The 18999-nt window shown below is 36.1% G+C and overlaps 1 protein-coding gene across 1 annotated transcript; it reads left to right on the forward strand.

Annotated features, from left to right (window-relative positions):
* Positions 1 to 168: 168 nt before the first annotated feature.
* On the forward strand, positions 169 to 864 carry LOC140137032 (uncharacterized). Its single transcript, XM_072158692.1, has one exon. The coding sequence runs from the start codon at positions 169 to 171 to the stop codon at positions 862 to 864; it is 696 nt and encodes a 231-aa protein (XP_072014793.1).
* Positions 865 to 18999: the final 18135 nt, after the last annotated feature.

An 18999-nucleotide genomic window follows, 5' to 3' on the forward strand; every position in this document is an offset into this window, starting at 1 on the left:
CCAGACTTTGCGCTGAAAGTTGTAAAGGAGTGTTTGAACAATGATACCACCTTGAGTGAACGGACAAACCTTAATGTAGATCAAATCGTGGAACTCGTAAGCATCTGTTTGAATACCACCTATTTCTAATACCAAGGTAAATTTTACAAACAACAACATGGAGTTGCGATGGGATCGCCAGTTGGCCCGATAGTTGTTAACCTGTGTATGGAAAGTTTCGAGCAGCAAGCCTTGCAATCATACCCGGGTGTCAAGCCTAGACTCTGGTTACGTTTCGTCGACGATACCTTCGTGATTATTGAGCGCACCGAATTAGAAGGTTTCTTTCAACACATCAACAAGCTAAACGACAACATCAAGTTTACCCAGGAATGGTGTAAAGACGACACGCTAGCTTTCTTAGACTGTCTGATTAGTGTGAAGAACGATGGTTCGTTAACTTCAAAAGTTTACAACAAACCCACGCACACTGATCATTATTTACAATTTGGATCACATCACCCATTGATACACAAGTTGGGAGTAATAAGAACTCTACAATACAGAGCAGATACCACTATAAACGAGAGCGAACTTATCCCAGAGGAGAAAGACCACATCAAAGAATCGCTGAAGAACTGCGGTTACCCGAACTGGACTTTTCTGAAAGCCAACAAGAGCAGAAAAGACCAAAAACAGTCCGACGGTGGTGGTAAACCCAACAAAGCTCGCGTCACAATCCCATATATAGCTGGACTGTCAGAACGTGTAAAGAAACACCTCAAAACTTTTGGGATTTCCTCGTCGTTTAAGCCAAATAACACCCTACGTGGCAAGCTCGTACAAGTAAAAGACAACAATCTAAAGAAAAACGCTCAAACTTAGTGTATGGATTAGTGACCACAATACAGTAGCCATGAAGTCATGAGTTTTACAGATACATGGAATTTTCAACACGCTACATCAAACCCAAGATATCCCCAGTCAAATGGCTTTATAGAGAGACAGGTCCAACTCCCAACCGTCAAAAATACCATGTATAATGCAATAAAGAGCAAAACAGACATCAACACGGCGCTATTGTGTCTACGTAATACGCCCATAGACCACCATCTGCCTTCTCCGGCAGAACTCTTGTACAGTCACAAAATAAGGTCTAACCTACCAGTCAAGATACAAAACCAACTTTCTGATAAAGGCAACATAGCTGAGAGACTACAGACACGCCAAGAAAACCAGAAATCATATTTTGATAGAAAAGCACACGAACTCCTACCAATACAGCCATGTCAATGTGTTCGGATGCAGGACCAAGTTAACCACAAGTGGATGCCAGCTGTGATTCAGGATCAAAGAAGTGAGCCACGATCATACACTCTCAGACCAACACTGGAGCAGTTTTGCGTCGAAACCGGCGACACATTCGTGAGACAGGAGAAATGAGTAATGAACAAGAAGATGGTAAAGATGACAAAGAACATCAATAGGTGACAACAACAAACAAAACAGAAGTCACATTACAGACACCAGTACCTAGCCCAGCAAACACAAAAACGTTTTAAAAACGTTTTTAATAAGTTATATTTTGGCTTTTGGTTTACATAAAAACGTTTTGATAACATTAAAATGTCGGGTTATATAAAGGTCATGAAAACGTTTTAAAACGTTTTGTATGAAAACACTACAACAATATTTTTAAAATGTTTTCAAATATGTTATTGTAAACTATTTTTGCAAACATTTTTTGCCAAATATTTTGTCAACACTTAAATAACATTATGTTAAAATATTTGCACTCAGCAAACACAGAAATGTTCTTAAAATGTTTTTTTCAAAACGTTTTGTGATGTGCCCTGCGTAATTTAATTTAATTTAATTATTTAACTTTGTTTACAAGCTGAAAGTATGTCATGAGATGGGAAAACCCCTTGTACGTGCAAGATAATGATGTGGAAAGTCGTTTTGGAATTCCCCCAAATTATTGTAAACAAAGTCAGAGCTATGTTTGGAACTTGGAAAGCCCCAGTTCATTATTGCACCATCAGGAAAACCCCCCAGGAAGTGATGTAATGTGAATGTGTATAATTAATCTTGGGAAATCCCAAGATTGCAGCAATGTTGTGAAAATGTGATTGAAGTAATGGTTTATTAATAGATGATGGGTTTTTGCATGAGTACTGATATAAAGAGCTGGAGGCTTTTGTTGGGACTTTACAGAATGTCATGGGAGATTGAAAACTCCACATGTGTGTGATGGTCTTCGTGCTTCAAAAAAAAAGAAGTACATTTTAACCAGCTTATATAGCCAATAATTGAGCTAATTTTAATACAGCAATGAAGAAGACAGCGAGCACACAAAAGTGCTCTTCCTCATCAAAGGATTAAAAGTTCTTCTGTCAAATTGCTGGAGTTTGCTGGGTTTGTGAAGGCAACGCATCTGTCAAAAACAGCGGAGCTGTGTTAAAGAAACCTGTTCCCTGGAAAAGAGGGATTGGTGAAAGAAACACCATTTTTGGAGAAAGCAGCGCAAGGAGATATATTTGTGGAGAAAGCAGCGCAAGGAGATATATTTGTGGAGAAAGCAGCGCAAGGAGATATATTTGTGGAGATAACAGCGCAAAGGAGATTGGAGAAAGCATCATCATTTTCGTATGAGGATTTTATACGCAAGGATTTATAAATGCAAGTGTACTATGGACTTCGCTGATTTTCGCAGGACAAGTGAAAAAGGATACATTACATCAGTCGTCCAGAACATTGCAAGAACTCTAGGATCACCAACAAGAAGACAGCTGGTTAAGTACTGATATAGTAAAACTGTCATTGTGTGATTTTATTGTATATGCGATATTGTTATTATATGTACCAATCATACTCTGTTTTCAATTAAAGACTTAGATTTTGTTAGCTTAAACAAACAGTGTATTTGTGTTGTGCATTCGTGTGAGTTCGGGAAAAAGGTGATTTTGGCCTTGAGTCAAGTACGACTCGTAACAAAAATTGGGGGCTCGTCCGGGATAATACACTGTAAAAAAAGTTGACATTAATATACTGAGTCTTGAAAGTGAAAGTACAGTATGGCCGAGTTCAAAGCAGAAGAGTTTCTTGAAACTATAAATTGGGAGAAGTTTGATGAGTTGAAGAAGACTGATTTATTAGCATTTGCCAAAAATTATGACTTGCAAGTAACACAAGCTACAAGAAAGCAAATAATCAAAAATGCCTTGATTGATGTTTTGGTCGGGGAGGACATTTTTGATGAATCCTATTTGGAAGAGAAACTTGAAGTAGAAATTGGTGGGGACTCAGCATTTAAGTTGAAAGAGTTGGAAATTCAATTAGAATTCAGGAAAATGGAAATGGACCAAAAGAAAATGGAAATGGACCAAAAGAAAATAGAAATGGACCAAAAAGAAAAACTAGAAATGATCAAGTTAGAAAATGAAAAACAAGAAAAGCAAGAAAGATTAGATATGGAGAAACAGAAAATGGAAATGGAAGAAAAAGCACGCCAAGAAAAGATGGCGCTTGAGCACCACAAATTAGAAACAGAAGAAAAGGAAAAGGTAGTAAAATTGGAACTTGAAAAACAAAAATTGGATATGGAAGAAAAGGAAAAACTAGCTAAGATTCAAATGGAAGCACATTTGAAAGAAAAAGAAATTGAGTTTGAACAAGAGAAGTTAGCAAAACTAGGTGACAAATACTCATCAAGTTTCTCCTCAAAGTCAAAGTCAGGGTTTGATGTTACAAAGTATGTAAAGCTTGTGCCTAAATTCAAAGAGAAAGAAGTTGACGAGTACTTTCAACATTTTGAAAAGGTAGCTACAAATTTGAAATGGCCTCCAGAGCATTGGACCCTACTGTTACAAAGTAGTTTTGTGGGGAAGGCCAGGGAGACTTACTCAGCTCTACCAATAGAGAAGTGTAATAATTATGAAGAAGTCAAACAGGCAGTCCTTAAGGCCTATGAGCTGGTGCCTGAAGCATACAGACAACAGTTCAGAGATTCAAGAAAGCAAGCAGATCAAACCCATGTAGAATTTGCTAGAGTAAAAGAACAAATGTTTGACAGGTGGCTTGGGTCAAAAGAAGTCAAAGATGATTTCGGCTAACTTAAGCAATTAGTTCTTATAGAAGAGTTCAAGAAATGTGTCCACGTTGACATTAAAACCCATTTGGATGAAAGCGCTAGCAAAATTAAGACGCTAAACGAAGCGGCGACAATGGCGGACGACTATGGTTTAACTCACAAATTGAATGCGAGTAGATTTAGTCATAACAGAAGTTATTCAAACAGGTTCAGCCATAATCAACCTAGAGCAAATCAGGGTGGTACACAAGAAGTGAAACCTCAGTCTAATTCACAGCATAGTGCTGGTGGTAGAGGGACCCCAGGGAGTTCAGGTAACAAAGCAAAATTTGGGACTGAATTTAAATCCAAAGTAACTTGTACTCATTGTAAGAGACCAGGGCATACGATGACCCAGTGTTATTTCTTAAAAGGCAGACAAGACGCACAAAAACAGCAGCAAACTGCTAGTAATACTGTGGGATGTGCAGTGTCACTTGAGTCAAAGAAAAAAGTCAGTCAAATCAAGAAACACGAATTCCCACAAAAGGGAGGTGAGACAGACAAGGTGTGTGAAGAATTTGAACCATTTGTGTTAGAGGGAGTAGTATCACTTGGTGAGAACGGTAGTCCAAAGCCCATTAAGATTGTGCGAGATACATGTTGTGCACGGTCTTTGATTCTGGAAGGAACTTTGCCCTTTAATGAGGATAGTTCAGCTGGTGATGCTTTGATCCAGGGTATTGGGATGGAAATACTTAATGTACCTCTCCACAAAGTTAACTTGACATCTGACTTGGTTTCTGGTCCGGTAACCATAGGAGTTAGACATGAATTGCCAGTCAAGGGAGTGTCCATGTTGCTAGGAAATGATCTGGCAGGGGGAAGGTTTTCCTGACCCAATAGTCTGAGATAAGCCCTGTTTGCAGGATGATAATAGTGAGGAAAAGGAGATATTTCCTGCATGTGCAGTGACACGGGCAATGAGTAAGAAAGCCTCATTAGAAACAATTGAGGACAACCAAATTGATGACTTAGGCTACAATTTGGAAGACACTTTGTGTCAAAGTTGAATGAGAAAGAAGATAAACTTCCTTCTCCAGGGGATAAAAATACCCCTCAAAATGACACAGCCTCTGAGCATGAACAAATCGGGGAAACATTGAGAGACCCATTAAGTCATGACAAGCTAATTCTGGAGCAACAAAATGACCCAGAACTCAAAGAGATCAATCAAAGGGCATTGACCCTAGAAGAAGCAGAACAAAATTCTGTCTGTTTTTACAAACAAGATGATGTGCTAATGAGAAAGTGGCGCCCCCCCTGGTGCACCTGCCGATGAAGAGTGGAAGGTAGTGCACCAAATTGTGGTACCAAAGGTCTACCACACTGAAGTAATTAACATAGCACATGATAGTCCCATGGCAGGGCATTTGGGTGTTAAGAAAACTCATGAAAGAATTCTGAGACATTTCTGGTGGCCCACTCTCAGAAAAGATGTTTCTGAATATTGCAAAACATGTCACATATGCCAAGTAGTAGGGAAGCCAAATCAGAAAATACCTCCTGCTCCATTAAAGCCAATTCCAGCCTTTGATGAACCATTTAGTAGGGTTATTATTGATTGTGTAGGCCGCCTACCAAAGACTAAGTCAGGTAATCAATACCTTCTGACAATTATGTGCGCGTCAACACGCTTTCCTGAAGCCATACCATTGAGAAATATTAAAGCAGTGACCATAGTGAAAGCTTTAACCAAGTTCTTCACATTTGTGGGGCTCCCCAAGTCCATACAGTCAGATCAAGGATCAAACTTTACTTCTGGAGTATTTCAACAGGTCATGTATCAATTAGGTATAGAACAGTATACCTCAAGTGCTTACCATCCAGAATCACAAGGTGCACTAGAAAGGTTTCACCAAACATTGAAAAACATGAGCAGGACATACTGTTTGGAATTTCAGAGGGACTGGGATGAGGGAGTACACTTGTTGTTGTTTGCTGCTAGGGAAGCTGTTCAGGAAACTTTGGGATTTAGTCCATTTGAGTTAGTGTTTGGACACACAGTGCGCGGGCCCTTAAAGTTTTTGAATGAAAAGTGGCGCAATGAGAAATCAGATATTAATTTATTGGATTATGTCTCCAATTTTAAGCATAGGCTTAACAGAGTAACTGATATCGCCAAAGAGAACTTGAAACAGGGTCAGGCCAAAATGAAACAATGGTATGATAAACATGCCAAAGAGAGAGTGTTCAAACCAGGTGACAAAGTTCTAGTACTGTTTCCAATTCCAGGACACCCATTACAAGCCAGATATCATGGTCCATGTGAGGTAGAGTCAAAAGTGGGTGAAGTAGATTATATTATCAAGACTCCTGGTAGACGCAAGAGCAGGCAGTTATGCCACATAAATATGCTCAAAGAGTATGTTGAAAGAAGTGACAGTGGCATTCCAAAACCTGTGTGTACAGTAAAACATGCTGATAATGTAGACAAACATGCCGATGTAGACAAAATAGCCAATGTAGACAAGAGTAAAGATGATAATTCTGATGTCACATTTGACCAGGATAAAGAGCTGGAGCACAAAGAGTATAATGTAAAATTGAACAATTCTGATGTGCTCACTAATTTGGACTCAAAGTTAGGTCATCTTTCTCAAGATCAACAAAGTCAAATTGCAAATTTGATTCACAAATTTGACAATATATTTCCTGATACGCCAAGTAGAACAAATGCTGCATTTCATGACGTAGATGTTGGTGATACAAAACCAATCAAGCAGCATCCTTACAGAGTCAATCCATTGAAAATGGAACATCTCAAAAATGAGATCAATTATATGCTAGACAATGATATTATAGAACCAAGTAGTAGTGAATGGAGTTCACCGTGTATACTTGTTCCCAAGCCTGATGGTTCATACCGATTGGTCGCAGACATGAGAGCTGCAAATGTTCATTCAAAGACAGACTCGTACCCAATTCCAAGAATTGATGATTGCATTGACAAAATTGGGAATGCAAAATTTGTTAACAAATTTGATCTTTTGAAAGGGTACTGGCAGGTTCCACTCACAGACCGTGCCAAAGAGATTTCTGCTTTTTGTACACCATTTGGTCTTTACCAGTACAAAGTTATGCCATTCGGTTTGAAAAATGCACCAGCAACATTTCAGAGAATGGTGAATCAAATTGTGGCAGACATAGAGGGATGTGAAGCGTATGTAGATGATTTGATAGTTTACAGTCAAACTTGGGAACAACACATGGAACAACTCCATCAATTGTTTAAGAAGCTGTCAGAAGTACAATTGACAGTCAATCTGGTAAAAAGTGAGTTTTGCCATGCCACAGTCACATACTTGGGATATGTTGTAGGTCAAGGTCAGGTGAAACCTATTAAAGCCAAAGTTGAAGCAACTGAGCAATACCCCACACCTGTAAACAAGAAGGCACTCATGAGATTTCTAGGAATGGTTGGCTATTATAGAAAGTTCTGTCCAAACTTTTCAGAGATAGCAAGTCCTTTGACTGATTTGTTGAAGAAAGATGCAAAATTCATTTGGTCAGAACAGTGTGAAAATGCTTTTCACAAAGTCAAATCAATACTCATGAGTTCACCAGTACTTACTGCACCTGATTTTCAGAAGCAGTTCAAGTTGACTGTTGATGCCAGTGACATAGGCTGTGGAGGTGTTGAGATGCAAGAGGGTGAAGATCAAATTGACCACCCCATATGTTACTTTTCAAGAAAATTCAACAAGCACCAGAGAAATTACTCCACAATTGAGAAGGAGTGTCTAGCAATGCTATTAGCATTGCTACATTTTGATGTGTATTTGGGTACCACAGTATACCCTGTGCTTGTTTTCACAGATCACAATCCCTCACCTTCATCAACAGGATGAAGAACAAAAACCAAAGACTGGTGAGGTGGAGTTTGACCTTGCAAGAGTACAATCTGGACATCAAACATATTAAGGGAAAAGACAATGTAATGGCTGATGCCCTGTCCAGAATTGCATAAAAAACCGATAAACAAAAACTCCTTTTAAAAGGGAACTTGTGTGACAAGTAGTCACTGTGTATGATGAGTTAAATACTCAAAGTTAATAGTATTTTGAAGTTGATGTAAAAGAAGAAAACATTTAAGAAAGTTTTCATTACATTCGAACTTTCTTCTCTTAAGGGGGAGGGTGTGATGTGCCCTGCGTAATTTAATTTAATTAAATTATTTAACTTTGTTTACAAGCTGAAAGTATGTCATGAGATGGGAAAACCCCTTGTACGTGCAAGATAATGATGTGGAAAGTCGTTTTGGAATTCCCCCAAATTATTGTAAACTAAGAATATTTTGTATCAAGTTTTCAAAAATGTTTTTGGAATGTTATTAAAACGTTTTATACCCTTTATATAACCTGACATTTAAACGTTTTCTCTGAAACATTTTTTGTTTGCTGAGCAGTAGATTATCAAAAATGATTTTTTTAATGTTATGAAAACGTTTTATACCCTTTATATAACCCGACATTTAAACGTTTTCTGACAACCTTTTATAACCTTTTGCGAATGATGTCGAAAACGTTTTGTGTTTGCTGGGCCCAGCAATCACAAAAACGTTTTAAAAACGTTTTAAATAAGTTATTTATTGGCTTTTGGTTTAGGTAAAAACGTTTTAATAACATCAAAATGTCGGGTTATATAAAGGTCATGATAACGTTTTAAAACGTTTTGTATGAAAACACACTACAACAATATTTTTTAAATGTTTTCAAAAAATGTTATTTTAAACTATTTTTACAAACATTTTGCCAAATATTTTGTCAATACTTCAATAACATTATGTTAAAATATTTGAACCCAGCAAACACAGAAATGTTCTTAAAATGTTTTTATCAAAACCTTTTAATAACATTTAAATGTCGGGTTATGTAAAGGTCATGAAAACGTTTATAAAACGTTATTGCGAATATTTTGGGCAAACATTTTTCGCAAAATATTTTTTCAATCCCAAAATAACATTCTGTTTAGAATGTTTTGTATCAAGTTTTCAAAGAATGTTTTTGGAATGTTATTAAAACGTTTTTATACCCTTTATATAACCCGACGTTTAAATGTTTTCTGTAAAACATTTTTGTTTGCTAAGCAGTAGATTATCAAAAAATGTTTTTTAAGGTTATGAAAACCTTTTATACTCTTAATATACCCTTTATATAACCCAACATTTAAACGTTTTCTGACAACCTTTTATAACCTTTTGCGAATGATGTCGAAAACGTTTTGTGTTTGTTGGGTATCTATTCACTCTCCTGTAATAGAGCGATGTCGCGTATTAAAGCCATATTATAACATTTGCTGAGGAGGACGCCCTCACTGAATTTTTTTAATTCCTTTTTTTACACGATTAAATTGTACTTTATTAAACCAATATAGCCTGCAAAAATCAAGACTCTAGGTGCTGTAGTTTTGTCAAAATCAGAGATTTTGAATAAAAGGCTGATTCAGCCCTTTATTATTACGATGGAATTGTTAGTCGAACGCATACACGATGTTCATAACACACAGTACTACGCGGCGTGCGCGACGGTGATATACACAACAAAGGGTCGTACCACAACATGACCGAATGAGTGGTACGTATTGGCGACATGTGCGCTGGTAGTAAATTCCAATTTTCTTTGCTTTGAAGTAGTTGTTCGGCTCAAAAATAAAAGGGGATATATCTGACAGTAAAAGCTAACATTTTATGGCAAAGAAATGCTAATCTATTTTGTTTGAAAATGTTATAATATTGCTTTAAGTCAGTTTTGCACGTACGAAATGAAAGTGGATTCAACGTTGATGCATAACATCAATGTCCATTTAACAATATATTAAAGTAAAGACTGTAAGATAATGAATACACGAAGTAAGATCTAACTATTAATTTGACCCTTTGCGTTCAAGAAATCATTATTAAAAAAAAGTAACAGTGAGGTGTGCAAATTTTAATTCACTGATACAACAAATCATACGCGAAGTTCATACGTTCAGATTGTCCATTGAAATGCGTGTGAGATTGGCCGTATAAAAACAGATTGCGATTTCCCTTTTTGATACAAACGTATTACTAGTTGTATACGCACGGTGCACGTTGAAATTTACATTTTGTAAGCTTTTGTGCGTCGTCACGACGGTTCATGCAACGCGATTATCTTCACCACAAAAAAAAGTATTATTTTGAAAATAAAGTCATGTGGATATATACAGGGTGTCCCAGGCAAAATTACCGGGCAAATAAATTTGGACATAAGTAGAGAAATAGACATCAGAATCCAAAAATCTAAACATCCGCGTGTAGCTCATCTTATTCTGCATCTTATACGCCAATTTTACTGGAATCAGTTGACTGATTGCGAAGAAATGAGCGATTACTTAACGCATACGTCAATTCACTTCATTCCAAGTTTGAAAGAAAGATCATTCAACACAATGCGCACTAGTGGTTAACTGTCAATGCGCTTCATATTTTGTTCCGTGAAATTCTTTTCGTTCTTTTTAAACAACCGGTTTCTTGCAAAACATTTAATTAGGTTTTTTGTTCAAATTTGAAAACCTGCACGATATTAAAAATGAAAGCTTGCATGTAAGATGATGCTCGGTACTTGTAAATATTTTTTTCGTTAATGTTGATATAAATGTTGCATGAAGAATTATTGCATAAAGAATTCCAGATGGCTTTAATTAATTCTCACACACATTAATGTTTTGGAATATTTCCAAGAAATTGTAATGCAAAGTTTAAATTGCAGAAATCAAAGTTTTCTCGGACAAACTGTTATTCATCTTCAGTGAAAGCATGAATATCATGACACCGTCGGATTATAAAATTGATAATGTGGACTAAATTTAATGAGCTACTACAGGAAGCGGTGAGCGAGTATGAAAAAAGCGCCTGTTGATCAAACTTGGAATGAGCTGCATTTAGATTAGATTTATTAGATTAGATTTATTATTATCTTTTCACTCATTACATGATACAAGAAAAATACATAAGAATAATACATTATAAAGATATAAATAATAATACAAATATAATAATTATTGAAATGCATAATACAACGATGAGTGAAGGAATTACAGTAAAGGCCCAAAGGCCTGTAGCTCTGTAACCCCTTGATACAGGTATATGGCATTTATTTGACATGGCAGCAGGTTGGTAGACACAAAAATGCCGAGTCCAACCAACCAGCTGTCATGTCCATCAATGACATATCCTATGTTAACATTTAAGGAAAAAACAAAGAAAAACAAAATGCACATATCAAAAACTAATTATTGAAGTAAATTAATGAAATTAGTGAACAAAATATTGGTGAGGTACACATGATTGAAAGACTAAGAATAGCTTTGCATAAGATGTTGTTTATACTTTTTCCGGAATTGCTTCACTGATGACGAGCACTTGATATCAGAATCAATAGCATTCCAAAGCTTTATACCTGCATATTTAATAGATTTCTCACAAAAGACTTTCTTGACTCGAGGTAAGATGAGATTGTTTCTATATCTAGTGTTTATAGCGTGAATTTCAGAGTGCTTTGTAAAAAGGTCGTCAAAAACATTGGGTAATAAGCAATTTGTATGTTTATACATGAATGTCCCAAGCTCTAGAGCGTACATATCTTTGATGCTTAAAGTATTATATTTAAGTAACAGAGGATTAGTTCTAGATCTGTAATTACTGTTACTAATAATACGCAATGCTCTTTTTTGAATTTTAAACAGATTATGAATATATGAAGAGCAGGCACATCCCCATGCTAAAATACTATAATTCATGTACGGCAAGACTAACGAACAATATAATGTATACAAAGCTTCACTGGGTAGAAAATGTTTAACTCTGTTAATAACGCCGACATTTCGAGAACAAGTTTTAATGACATTTACAATATGCTCCTTCCAAGTAAGATTTTGATCAATTTGAAGGCCTAGAAACTTTGTGCTGGTGACTCTTTCAAGAGGGGTGACTTCACTATCATTTGAGTCAAGACAAAGATGTAGAGTATAGTCAGAGCATGTATTTTTACCACTGCCAAGTAACATGTAGTTGGTTTTTTTGGCGTTTACAGATAGTTTGTTTACTTTAAACCATCTGTCTATATGAGTAAGCTCTTTATTCATTACTGTTTCTACCTCCTCAAGTTGGCTGTGTGAGAAAAACAAGTTGGTATCATCTGCAAAGGATATAACATCGAGAGAATTTGTAACGAGATGGATATCATTCACATACAGAATAAAGAGCAGTGGCCCCAATATTGACCCCTGAGGCACGCCACAAGTGATATTTTTGCTCTCTGATGAAACACCATTGTAAGTTACAAACTGTTTTCTGTTACACAGATAGTCTTTAAACCAGTCATAACATACACCTCTAAAGCCATAATGGTATAGTTTACTAAGAAGTATTGAGTGATCAATTGTATCGAACGCTTTCGATAAATCCAGGAAGATACCAGCAGTAAATTTGTTTTCATTTACTGCGTCCGTAATTTTATTCACCAAATCTATCACTGCCATATATGTACTGTGGTTCTTTCTAAAACCATATTGGCGCTTATACAAAATGCTATGTGTATCTAAGTATGATACAGATCTGTTGAATACAAGACGTTCAAGAATCTTTGATAGAATGGGTAAAACAGAAACAGGACGATAGTTTGAAAACAAATCACATTCATCCTTCTTATACAGGGAATGACCTTTGCTATTTTAAGACTGTCTGGTACTCTGCCAGTGGAAATGGATACATTGAAAATGGTTACAAGTGGATGCACTATTCCAGGAGCTACCTTTTTGATGATGAATGAACCAAGACCATCCTGGCCTGGACTTTTATTTGAATCAAGTTTATTGATTATTTTGAGAATTTCATGTTCAGTGATGGGTGTAAATAAGACGCTGTTGTTGTTCGCAATCTTACTCTTTGAAAGAAAATGTGAATAGTCAATGCCAGGAATACTGTCAATTGATTGACCTAGATTTGGACCAATGTTTACAAAGAACTCGTTAAAGCCATTAGCAATATCCTTTGAATTAGTGTAAACTTTATTTTTGTCCCGAAATTTATTAGACTGTTTTAAAACTTTATTCTTATTCAAAATATTTTTTAAAGTTTTCCAAGTATTTCTCATATCATGCTTGTAATTTTGTAATTTATGAGTGAAATAATTTTTCTTAGCTTTCCTTAGCACTGAATTTAATTTGTTTCTATAAAGTTTGTATCGATCTTGTTTATCGGCCGTTCGGTGTTTCAGAAACGATTTGTATAATTTATTTTTATGATTAATTGAATTCAGAATACCTTTAGTTATCCATGGCGAAATCGGCTCATTTTTCCTCCTATTTTTTAATTTCTTGGTGGAAATACACTCATCATATAAAATACTAAATTTATCCATGAATTTATTATACATTGCGTTAGCATCATTTGGTGATTGACAATTTAAGAATTCATCCCAGTTGACTAAAGAAAGTCTGTTGTTTAGTAAGTTTATGTTATCATCTGTAAATTGCCTTTTATAGTTACTTTTATTTTCTTTGCATAGATTATTTTTTTACTATTTAAATCAATATTAGTCCTGGCAAAGATTGGAAGATGATCACTGATATCTGCTACAAATATACCAGAATGATACTGAGTGTTGTTATTCGTAATTATGTTGTCAATAATAGTAGGCCCATTCTCCGATAAAGCGTCCAAGTTTGGTCTCGCAAATTGCAAAATTCCAACCACGAAGAATTCATGAAAATCATTCAGAATCGTAAACTTTAATAGTTTCAGAGCACAAAACAATGCATGGGTGATTTTTCAACAATACTTAATTTTTGAGCAATATTACTTGTACGCATTGGTGGTAACGTATCAGTGGTAACGTATCTGTGAAGCCTTTTCACACTTTTGTCTTAATCGTGCAAGTGTACAAACTTACCGACTTAATACTCATACTTGATCAGTCATCACCCAAAGTACTAAAGTCTGGTATGGTATTTGGCTTCATTTATCACAGCGTTTTTTCCGAGGGGAGTAGAATTTAGGTAACGTATCTGTGACGACATGAACGTAACGTCAGGATTTTTGCCGTTAATAGACCTGATTTTTTTACTTTGAAACCATTGTGTTATGTACCACATATATAATATAACTATGGAGCCTGCTTGATCCATCACATATGAGAACATTCATATAGCTAGTTATTTTGACAGATTGCTATCCATTAGAAATATGGTAACGTATCTGTGAACAATATTGGCGACATAGTCTCAAAGACCTGTTGGAAAAATTTAATAACCTGCGTTGTGATGTTTTATACTTTATAATTAGGGCATGATACCAGCTAATGAAAAGTACCTATAATCCATTATTATGCGCGCATGTATAGCGAACAGGGACACATTATACGGAACGCACCTTGGCTGGCGACATGGAGGAAAACAATGGATATGCATAATCAGCTTTATTGTTTTATACTTTCTAGGCATGTTAGAACCTCTAGCCCCACACATTTTAGAAAGCAACTCCTAAGTATTAGTTATATTAAAAAAAGTCATTTCTTTCAGACGAAACAAGTCTGAATACGACTTGAAACTATGGGCGACACAAATTTGGCTTTTTGAACGCTTTATCGGAGAATGTGCCAGTAGCAGAAGTTTTGGTGATTCTGGTTGGCTTATTAATTATTGGATGAAATGTATAAGAATATACCATGTTCAGAAAATCGCCTATTGGTCTATGAGTCTCTTCCTTCAGCAGGTCTATGTTATAATCACCGAGTAAGTAGCTGATTTTATTCTCATTCGAAATTTTATTCAAAGTATAATCAAACTCAGAGTTGAAATGGGCAATGGGGTTATCATTTCCCGGAGGTCTGTAGATAGCTCCTACAATAATATTCTTGCAATTTTCTCTTTCAATTTCGACAAACACTGATTCAAATGTTTGAGATGTTATTTCAGTTAAGTCAGATCTAATTTTGAAATTTATGTCATTGTGAACAAAAATGCCAACACCACCTTTGGGTCTATCTACTCTGTTTTTATACACAAATTGGTAACCTGGTAGCTGAAAATAATCAGGTGGTGTACATTTAAAGTAAGTTTCGGTGACGGCAATGATCGAGAACTGTTGGTTGATGGATTGCAACAATAACTTCAGTTCATCAAAATGCTTGTTCATACTGTCTATATTAAGATGAAAATTGAAAGACCAGATGTACCTTCACTGATTGAGCTCGAGTTGTTAACATGACTGTTAAAGCTATCATAGGTGAAATAAGTGCTGTTACAGTTTGTGTTTTGCTCGCTTTCATTTGAATTGAGATCATCATCATCTCTTAGAGGATTAAAACACAAGTGATCATAACAATGAATATTATCAGCATTAACATGAAAGTCTGCATCTGATCCTTCAATAGCATCAGTGAAATCATCATCATCACTATAATGATTAAAAGGAAAATTAACTATTCTTGTGGTACATTCAGAACAACTCCAAAGATTTGAAGATATTTCATTCCTGTTTACAAGGATGCAATCATTGTGAGCATAACCATGACATACAATGCAGTAATTATGGTTGTTATCAATTTCATTAACATATTTGGAACAAATAATACAGATGTGTGCATTCAGCATTTGAAAGTAATTTAAGCTAACTAATAAGATAAATAATAAGACAAATTTACACAAACAAACAATATACCTGCAAAATTATTTTTTTGCAGCACCTGTCTCTCGACCAAAATGAATTTTTTTAAAAACATGTCTAAGCAATCAATTTTAAGGAACTGAGCAAATCAACACAGTAAAAATTTGTCTTGCACCTGAGACAGTAATTCAGATGATTTTAAACTAAATATACCAACATTTTATGAAAATATAAATGAAGCAAAATCGTTTAACTGGTTGACCATAACCATCGATGAAAACAACTAAATAGCAATATATAAAACGAATTGACAAATATATCTTGAAATTATCGATGTATGTAGATGGCTGATGCAGATACTGGTATATTATCGAGTGCCGATAATAGGGTTATGTTTACAAAAATCACGATCAACAAAATAATGCGTTATCACATCGAATAATGAATACATGCTACTGGGCAAAGTACGCAACAAACAAGTTTATCAAAATCTCATAAATTATGGCACTCTCAAAAGAAGACAGATTTGAAGTGTTAAGTGGTATAAACTGATGATCAATATAATACACTGTAAAACTCAACCACTTGTATAGAACATGGTGAACTGATTTACTCAAAATCATTGCACAAACATAATGAGGTAAATCATATGGAATAGAAAATAAGTTGAAATCATGGAAAATGCATGCAAGCCGTAACGTCCAAATTTAGTGCAAAGGAGGAAAAATGCAAACAATTGCAAAAAAATGCAAAACAAGCATTGATGCGAGCATTATGTAATCGTTAATTTCTTCGCAACCATTCAACCGAATCAAATAAAATTTTCGTATACATGTGGTGCACAATACATTAGGCTATGTGCTACACTTTGAATTGTTTGATGTCTATATCTGGACTTACGTTCAATTTTATTCACTCGGTAATTTTTTCTGGGACACCCTGTATGTCATATATGCCTATAGTGGTCCTTAATCTACCGAAATATTAGGGTTTTTTTGGCAATAATAATATGCGGGAATCACTGAAAACAAATAATTTGAAGCGGCATGTTAAACCTGTTTTAAAACCAAATGAGGTCGAATTAAGGGAGGTGTAATGAGCGTGAACCTGGTTTGGATGCAGAGGGAGTGTGCCTGTAACAGACACAGCCACCAGAAAAGGACCAGCTCAGATCGCGCGCCAAATAAGTTTGCAGTCCAGAAATTTCATTTTTTTTCTCAGCCTTGCAAAAAATAGGCAGAGGTGGGAATCGAACCCGGGACCTCGGTGTTGTAAAATCTACTACGTTACCACTGAGCCAACTGACAATCAGCTATGAGAAGTTTGATAGTAATCCTTGATATTGCTGAATAGAATAAATCAATACTGATAGGTCTATTTATCTAATGTACGATGTTATTCAAATTGGCCTATAAACTAGGAATATAATGTGAAATGACTATCAATCGATCAATCAATCAAGTTGTCAAGTTATCAACAATCAATAATAAACCGACGTAGGCCTATCATGGAATATTACTAACTAGGCCTACTAACTAATAGGCCTATACCAAATAAATAAAATAAATAAATAAGTCGGAAAATAAATAAATAGGCATAGGCCTAAATAAATAAATAAATACATAATGCAGAATGCAGTTAGTATTTTAGTTGCAAAATTCCAAACATTCTATTCACACATTCTATTATAATTTTCTGCTATAGGCTACACGCAAAGGACCTGTGCCTTTAATATGTCCGCGCCTAATCAATAATGAGTCTTTCACCATGCTCACACACCATGTTAAACTATTGTATCCCTGCAAGTATTATCTACTGACCAAGTCCTAACAATGAATGAAATGGATGCTATAACGTACCCAATCAAGCGAACATATCAAGGTCATATCAGGGCGTTATACAAAGAATGGTCAAAGGTCAACGTTTCCAAAGAAGTATAGTAATAGATGTAGACACAAGCTTTCGTGCGGGAAACATAAACACATAGTCGTCAGTCGTGTGGTTTTTATGAGATTTGATACGGCGCTGAAGTCTATTGGCTGTCCCAAAATCAGTACCAGACCCGGTTTCCAGACGGCAATGTGTGTGTTGTTACAAGGAACGCAAACTCATTTTATCAATGAGTGAACCACATAGAGGAATACGACATCTATCGTGAGCCAATCTGCATTCTGTTGCCTGCAAAAGCCGACGATCAGGTAAAAATTCTAAAAGCAGCGTGACTAGATATTTGCGTTAATTTCATGATACGTGTAAAACGCATTGAAAACGCCAAATTGCAGTCATAAAATATATAATATTAGTAAATCACCCAATCGAATGTTAACGTAGGTATGTGGAAAAGAACTGCAATAACAATAACAAACTATGTGCCCAAAGAGTTGTCTTTGGCATGTCGCTTTTTTGAAATATGACCAAAAATATCAAATTTTGGAAAAACGCCCCAAAATTTAAAACAAACACGAACCTTCCAAAATAAATATATATTAGCACTCGGCGGCCCAGTCACTACCTGCCGCTGTGATTTGGGGTAACTCATTGCTTCCCCTCTCCAGATACCGGAACTTCAAGGTCGCTCATACCCCAGCCCTTAACGGTTTCGTTTTTCGTTTTTGTAGATTTGAATGGCGCTTTCAACTCATAAGGTTATTTGCGCCAGTACTCACTCCTTTGTCAAGTTGCACCTGTATCTTCATTCAATCACAAAACGTTATATGATGCATCTTATTATTAGTTATTTTCTATCTGCTTGATGCCTCGTTGTATATATCTCTTCCTGTAAACTTTTACGGTGATTTCGTTTCCTTGCAGGCGTGTTTAAAAACCAAACAGTGTCTTTTCAGAGCCACACCAGGTTGAGTCAGCCGAGAAAAGGCTAGAACGTGGCCAAAACTTTACATGATCCGCCGCTAGCTGACTTCCTCGCATCCAAGAGCTTCCAAGCCTGTTCCCCATTGCCCAAGTTAGCGTTACCCATCCGGCATTACGTGGAGGTTTGGGTTGAGTTGCCCGCGAACAATACTATGCCAGCTCTGCGGACCTTGCCGGACTCGAATTAACGGTACTAAAGAAACTTTAATATATATAGAGACCGCCAGATAAAAAAAAATATGTCTGTCGCCCTCCCTTTTACCAGGGTTTGGTCACCAGCAATTGGGTCACAAGAGGGCCAAATGCCGTATCAGGCTAGGACACGCGGCACGTGAAGTACGATATAACTAGAAGCCGGACAGCCCGTTCACTGAATAGACGGTTC

This window comes from Amphiura filiformis, chromosome 17 (genome assembly GCF_039555335.1).
Source record: "Amphiura filiformis chromosome 17, Afil_fr2py, whole genome shotgun sequence".
Lineage (NCBI taxonomy): Eukaryota > Metazoa > Echinodermata > Ophiuroidea > Amphilepidida > Amphiuridae > Amphiura > Amphiura filiformis.

Bases quoted from the DNA above. Each gene is read 5' to 3' on its own strand.
- LOC140137032 (XM_072158692.1), top strand. From the start codon at position 169: ATGGGATCGCCAGTTGGCCCGATAGTTGTTAACCTGTGTATGGAAAGT.